At 41.8% G+C, this 7,408-nt stretch overlaps 1 protein-coding gene across 2 annotated transcripts in view; it reads left to right on the top strand.

Annotated features, from left to right (window-relative positions):
- Window positions 1-6: 6 nt before the first annotated feature.
- Window positions 7-7,408, top strand: part of LOC101848300 (sulfotransferase 1A2) — a 14,565-nt gene continuing 7,163 nt past the window's right edge. Inside the window, exons 1-3 of one of the 2 annotated variants that reach the window (XM_035970759.1) lie at window positions 7-767; window positions 3,041-3,563; window positions 4,191-4,425. In XM_035970759.1, coding sequence (XP_035826652.1) covers window positions 3,330-3,563; window positions 4,191-4,425 — 469 coding nt within the window. In that variant the 5' untranslated portion in view covers window positions 7-767; window positions 3,041-3,329. Of the gene's footprint in view, window positions 768-3,040; window positions 3,564-4,190; window positions 5,136-7,408 lie in introns of those variants that run through there. The other variant, XM_035970758.1, reaches the window with a different exon arrangement.

The following is a 7,408-nucleotide window of genomic DNA, read 5'->3' as shown; positions in this document are numbered from 1 at the left end:
AAAGTTTGAAGTTTGCTGGTTTTCAAAACGATGCAATGACAAAATATGGGTTTCGCGTTTGTTTGATAGCGACAATTAATTTTGGCGTTTGATTGATGTCTTGCTCGGTCAAGAAACCATTTTGGTCGATTTACTCGACCAAGAATCTTGCTCGGTTAATCGAAAAATTTGATCGATCAATTGCACCACTACTCAGCGGATACGGATGGTGTTGTATAAAAGACATTGACCTCAATACTGTCGTCATTTAAAAAAGCGTATATGCAATTTTTCCAACTTTACAGGGAGAGTAAAAAAACCCACCCTCAATGTTGTTACCAATAAAACATTTGCTTTATGATAATAAGGAAGCTATCATCAAAATTGTATTCTTTAAAATTATATTGACCTGGGGTGTTTGCAAAGAGTTAGTTTTCTTGTTAGGGCCTGGAAATATTCAGGGTTTTTGTTTGTTTTTGGTTTTGGTTTTCTCGTAAAATGATAGAAACTGCAAATGCGATATTTTAAAAATGACAGAAGAATACTTGTATTTGTATACTCCTACGGATAACAATAATATATGGAATTTCGTGCCGCTTCAGATATCGCTCGATAGCAGTGTCAAATAGCCTGTACGCTTGTGAAGCAAATGTGGTGAGTTATTCATTTCGAGCTTCATCTGTTTCCTTTACATCGAGCTGTGAAGTTGTATTCTCAGAGCTCCGGAAAAGTTGTGAAGAGGGCCAGCCTTGTGTAGCCTACAATCACCAACAGGCCTATCCGTCAAGGTATGTTTTACCTCATGTACTAATTGATTGGATATTGAGACAAGCGAAGATCCATGGACCAAACAGGGAACACTAACATATTATCAAGATAAATAGCATGTATGTATGAGCATCGCTCACCTATTGCTTGTAGATATATATGGGGTTAATCCACAAAATTTACACATACAAAATTCCACAGGGATTGTAAGTTGGTAGTTGGTGGGTGCTCTGGTGTGGTTTGCTCCTTCCTTCCTACCAAACATCTAAATCTATCGTTCTTATCCTTCCTCCTTTTTTGTGTTTGTTACTTTCGTGCAACACCTTTAATCTTGGGCACCTAGACCTATATGATGACCTCATTGTGTTGCAAGTGCCATAAAACTCTTACAAAAACAATCAACAGGGATAATTATAAATTTTATTATTTTCTATAGATGATGCAGTCTCGAAGAACATTCTTTGGATGCACTTCAACAACATGCTCATTTCAAGACAGTTTAGACTAAGACCTGAGAGGGTTTACAGTAGTATTACTGTAAACTCTCTGCTAAGACTGAAGTCATAACAAGGACAAAATGTAGATCTGGTTCATAAAGTATGGACAGGCAAGGACCAGGAAATTAAAATTTGACTCATTAATCGTGGTGCGTGGGGGGAAGTGGCAATGAAGAGAAGATTGAGGAAACGATCAGTTCTATATTAATTTACAAACCAGAACACCAACCAGACATCAGTGAACTTTCTGGGTCCAAAGGTTCATGAACTATATTCTTTCACCTCTACTAACCGCATTCGGAAAATGTTGCACCCCCCCCCACGGGCCTCCACACTTCCGGTTGTATTAGATTGCACCACAGAGAGAGTTTGCAATATTATTACCAGACTATTACTATAAAACTCTGATTATACCAGTCATGGCACTTTTCATGATTCCCCTCTGAATGACCCACTTACCGACCTCCCAGTACACCCATGACCCACATACCAGTCTTTATATAGAATAATGCCTATGACTGGTTCGATGTACCAACGTTTAACAAAATCACTTTCTCTCAGTGCTTGTTTAAACGTAAGAAACACTCTTTTTTAAAGCGTATATTATCTTTTTACCCCCCCCCCCCCCATCGAAACGATTTAGATGACATAGGAGGCGGGCTCTCGAATCTGCCTGTCTGTCAGGGACAACCCGAGCTGACAGATACAACGTACCCGCAAAAAGAACGAGAGATACACGTATATACTCGACAAACATTTTTCCCCACTGGGGAATCGAACTCGGGTGTGACAACGAAGTGTCTAACCGCTGCACCATAGACACCGGCAAACATCATAAAGGGAGACGGCATGGTGCCGGCAACAGATTGTAGAAAGCAAAGCACAGGAGCGAACCCAAACCCTTTGTCTGCCTAGCGAGAGAGGCACGCGGCCGCAGTAGATGTGTTTAAGTGACAGGAGTAGGGTGTCAGTCAGCTGCTTTTGCTTTTTAGAATAAATTGGTGGATGTTTTCTTACTTTGTTGTAAAAACATCTTTAATGAACAATATATCTTGTCACCCATATGTTCACCCTCCGCCCTTGCTTGAGGGGAATTTCAGGTTGGAAGAAGTTCCTTCCCCCTGTATGGACGCTATTGTAAAAAAAGAAGAAGCCAAAAATGAATATTGGTTCTTTCATGTCCCCATGGACACAATTTAGAATAGTTAAGAGGCAGGTGTCTGGTTCTATTGCAAGGGCCAACCTGGGCTGAGAGGGATACAAGGGAGTCAAACTCAGGTATTCTGCATGCGACTGCGAAGTTCCCAAGCACTACACTCCATGCACCAGATGTTTGTTTCTAGATGAAAGAGAACACATTTTTTTAAAAAGCACCCAAGATGAGAAAGTAAACCCTATTAGTATAGTTGCATGTATGTTTTTTTCTGTATCTCTCCATCTTGCCTTTTAAAGTACGAAGGAATAAGCTGTGCATCATAAGCATCCTCGGCTCTTCCAAGACGTTAGCCTATTGCATCTTAATCTTGTAACCCGTCTAGTTTTGTAGAAGTCGCTATCAGTGCAGCACATTGACCCCCCCCCCCCCCAAAAAAAAAAAAAAAAAAAAGAAAAAAGAAAGGAAGTCCGTTTCTCCCCTCGATCCGACCCATTTTTCTGCAAGCCCCCCCCCCCCCCCCCCCCCCTTTCCCCTTCCATACATCACTACGCCACTATAAGGGAACACGTAAGAATTTCGTGCGTGATAATCCAAGCAATTCAGGAACTTCCTTACCTGGTGTTTGATTTTCCCTTTTCAGAAGCGACAGTCTTTTCAAAGAGCAGGCCTTCAAGAGTGCGTGCAACTCTCCTAATAAAATGGCTTCATTTGTAAACGCAGAACTTCTGGAAAGTGCTCGCAAGAAACTGGACCTGCTTAACTCAACTCTTTTCGACGGTGTTCGGTTTGCTTACTACAAGGGCCTCGTGATGAATGTGGAGGAAACGATGCATCATATTTCTAAAGCTAAACTACACGATAATGACATCATCTCTTGTGGCTAGCGTTGGGTTCTCTAAAGAGCACTTAGAATTTCGTTTCCTGGATTCATGAACACCAAAGTCGACGAAAAACTACAAGCGATTGTGGGACCTAGAAGAATCATAACAAGCCATCTTCCGCCAAAATTCCTGCCTGAAGATATTTTCAGGAAGCAAGTGAAGCTTGTGTACATTATGAGAAATTCCAAGGACACGCTGGTCTCGTGGTATGACATGGCCTCCAAGTACGAACAAGACACTGTGCGTTTTCAGGGAACTTGGGAAGAATTCTTGGAATTGCAGGTAAAGTTTCTTTCTCTGTCTCTGCCTCCGTCTGTCTGTCGGTCTGTCTGTCTCTCCCCCCCCTCTCTCTCTCCCTCTCTCTCTCTCTCTCTCTCTCTCTCTCTCTCTCTCTCTCTCTCTCTCTCTGTTAAGATATGAAGACATGCTGGAGGATGTGTTGGCTGACAGGCTGTTACCGAAATACAGTTGACACGAATCTTCCCTACATAATTATTATGGCTCTGTCCTAAGTTAGTGCTAAAAGTGTGGCAAACTCTTTTCTGCCAAAATTGGTCTCAATCGCTGACGCAGAAACCACGAGTAATCTTAATATACTTATTTTGCCTCCTTAGCTTAAGAATCTTTCTCTTTTACAGAAGCGTTGGTCATCGGATATTGTTATATTATAATGTTGTGGCCAGACACTTAGTTACTGTCCTGGATGAAACGTAGAATGGAGTCCACTTAAACTGAAATCTACGAGATCGCTGAATTATCTTCGGGTTAACTGGGTTTTCGGTTAAGGTATATTGCTCAAATAGAAAGGGACAAAATCATTGATTTTATTTTCTTTCAATTTACTGCTGTTTTTAGATATACAATGTTCGGTTTGAGCGGACTCCGTTTTCTTCTGTTCTTTGTCTCCAGCTGGCCGGCGAGTATCTGTGGGGTTCGTGGTTCGAGCACGTCCTGGCGTGGGAGAAGTTCATGTCCGACAACCCTGAGGTGCCCGTGTTTGTGGCGCAGTACGAGAAGCTGAAGGAACAGCCTGCTGACGTCATCAGGGACCTCTGTCGTTTTCTGGGTCAACCGGACACCCTGGCAGAGCAGATAGCCACAGCAACGTCTTTTGACAACATGAAAGCGGGGACTCAAAAGAAAAGTAAAGATGTATTTGAAACGTTCTTTAGAGAGCACGTGGGCATTGCAGGTAAAGGATTAGTAAAATCTTGGAAAACCAAGTTCACTGTAGATCAAAGTGAGAGATTCAACAGAGCTTTTGAAGAGAAAATGGCAAGAAGTGAGCTTGGAAATAGCCTAAGAAAGTATATTTATTGATGATTTTGATGAGTATAAACTGTAGATTTTCTGAACTGGTTCTAAGTGGATAGTAGACGTATCTTAAGCTCTCTTTAACTTTACACGCTTGTAGATCATGATCATTAAACATAGGCCTACGTTATGTATGTAGATCATGATTATTAAACATACTTCTTGTAGATAATGATTATCAAACATACTTTTCATGTTGTTCTCACACTATTGTCTTCTAGTAAACGGGGTAAGCCTTTTATTCACGTTGAAACTTATTCTGTGCCTTCTCAGACGACTCATAATGTATAAGTAATTCCAGTGAGGACAACACTTTGTGTAATCGTGACGTAACACAATCTGGACACTTTAATGAAATGTGCGCATGCACATTAACTATACTGTCGTCTGGTCATCGTGCAGCTGATATTGTATTATTTTGCTGGCCTGTCATTATGGATTGCATGTGGTGTTTGTAAGAATGAGAGTGCATGGCAGTATATGATACTTTTGTTCTTTTATTATCTCTTTGCTTATAAATAATAAGCGTGTTCAAATATTGTGTTGAAATCACTTCATTTTTTAAATTAAGATATGGATTTTGAGTGTTTTAAAAGAAGCAAGGATACACTATTATCAAAAGTCCTTAAAGCCATTGAGGACTTTTACTTGCATGTATTCTACACTCCCGTTGACACCATTTTATTATCGTTTGCCCGGATACGTGCCGCTTTGCCCCTGTCTGTCATGAGCTTAATCAATGTGGATTCAATGTACAACATCCCACCAGAAAGATGAGGATACTCGATAAAATGTTTTGTACTCTAAATGAAGAGTTTAGCTGTTACACCACAGACACTCCAGTGGCGGAGTGGTTAGTGAGTTCAGACCAAGGAGATTATGTTTAGTACTGCTAGAGTTCGTGGCAGTTATGTCCCCTACGTAAAAAAACGGGGGCTGCGTGTGTTTACTCTGGGACGCTGAACCTCAAGGGCAAGACATGCGCAGTTCAACAGACTTCCTCTGACGGCTCAGTACTTTTCGAGACATACACAAGGAGGCGTCTCAGTGGTCTTGGGGGAAAACCTATTACAAGCTTGCACTGAAATTAGTGAAATATGGGGGCAGGGTGGTGTTTACTACACTACAGCTCGCGGGGAGCGTGTGGGGGGCTCAGATTGTTCAAGTAAATGAGGGCTGGCCGGCGATGCCGATGGGGGAAAGAAGGCCCCCCATGTCTGACACGTGTGATGTCATTGCTGCGAGCTCTAGTATTACGATAGATCAATATAACATCTTTGGTTCAGACTCTCAAATACCTGGATATCTCTGACTAGGAGTAGGAAGTTGACGTGTAATGACCCTCCATCTTTCACAGTCGTTGACTGCCATTGCACATTCTGCGATATCCAGGCCGGTTCACGTTTTTATGTTGTACATCCAAGTTACTCTTTGTCTGTCTTTCCCTGGCTCTTCTGCCTCACATCCTTCCTTCAAACACCTCTTTCACAATGGTCTCGTGTCGTTTTAAGTGGCCATCGTATTGTATTTTCCTACTTTTCATTTTTTCCAGCTGGGTTGGTCTTGTGTGGAGAATTTGACACACCTCATTGTTCGTCTTTTTTGCTTTCCAACTTATTCTGGCCATTCTACCACATTTCTAATCATTTTTCAAACGCGGACGTTTTTTGTCTTCTTTCTTTGTCAAAGTCCAGGTCTCAGCGTCATATAGGAAAATGGGGAAGCTGCAGCATTCAAGCAAGGTCTTTCTTAAAGTGAGAGATAGTTGCCTGGACTCACATGCCAAGCAAGTGACGGTGACACGAGGTTTGAGGGGGGGGGGGGGCACTGGGGTGTGTCCTTGAGAAAGACACAATAACTTTAAATGAAAACATTACAAAACCAAAACCAAAATACATGTACAAACAAAACAAACAAAATACACCCCCAATCACTGGACCCATTCGAGACGCTTTTTGAAAATGGAAATGTTTTACGGCCTTCGCTACACGATTACAATGTATGTCAGATAAGTGCCGAAGACAAGAGGTAATACAACAAGAGAGTAGCAAACACAAAAAAGAAATAGAGGAGAGAAGGGCGACAGATGTTTGATAGAAAAATAGAAGTAAACCACACCAGAGCACCCACCAAACACGCATATTCGAGATGCTCTGGAGAGTGTTCTGCACTGTTTGACTTACTGCACAGTTACATCTATCTTTTCCGGCATTTGTTACCTTGAGGTATCAAGGGGAGAAGCATAGGTCTTTCTCTTGTTTGTTGTATCGCTTGTTGCCTGGTCATGTTGTTCTTGACTAATGTTTCTGTGATCCCGTCTGTCCATCTTTTCCGGGGCCTACCCCCTCATCTGTTTCCATCTGATTTCTCGTTGTGTGCTTTTGCTGCTATTTGCCTGGCTGTCTGGTTGTAGCCTTGGAATTTTTTTCTTACAAATAAGTAAAGTGCATTAGCCCTGAAGTGCTTCGTTTTGAGATAGACCTAATCAAAGAAAAAAAATGTTCTTATCATTTTATTTATTATTTTATGAAATACAGATTAAAAAGTACTTACAGTCAAAAAGGAATTGTGTAGGTGTGTGTGTGTGTGTGTGTGTGTGTGTGTGTGTGTGTGTGTGTGTGTGTGTGTGTGTGTGTGTGTGTGTGTGTGTGTGTGTGTGTGTGTGTGTGTGTGTGTGTGTGTGTGTGGGTGTGTGGGTGTGTGGGTGTGTGGGTGTGTGGGTGTGTGGGTGTGTGTGGGTGTGTGGGTGTGTGGGTGTGTATGTGTGTGTGTGGGTGTGTGGGTGTGTATGTGTATGTATGTGTTGTGTGTGT

This window comes from Aplysia californica, unplaced genomic scaffold (assembly GCF_000002075.1).
Source record: "Aplysia californica isolate F4 #8 unplaced genomic scaffold, AplCal3.0 scaffold00317, whole genome shotgun sequence".
In the NCBI taxonomy this organism is placed as follows: domain Eukaryota; kingdom Metazoa; phylum Mollusca; class Gastropoda; order Aplysiida; family Aplysiidae; genus Aplysia; species Aplysia californica.
Note: the sequence above shows the minus strand (reverse complement) of the source record. Positions and strands in the feature narration are given on the sequence as shown.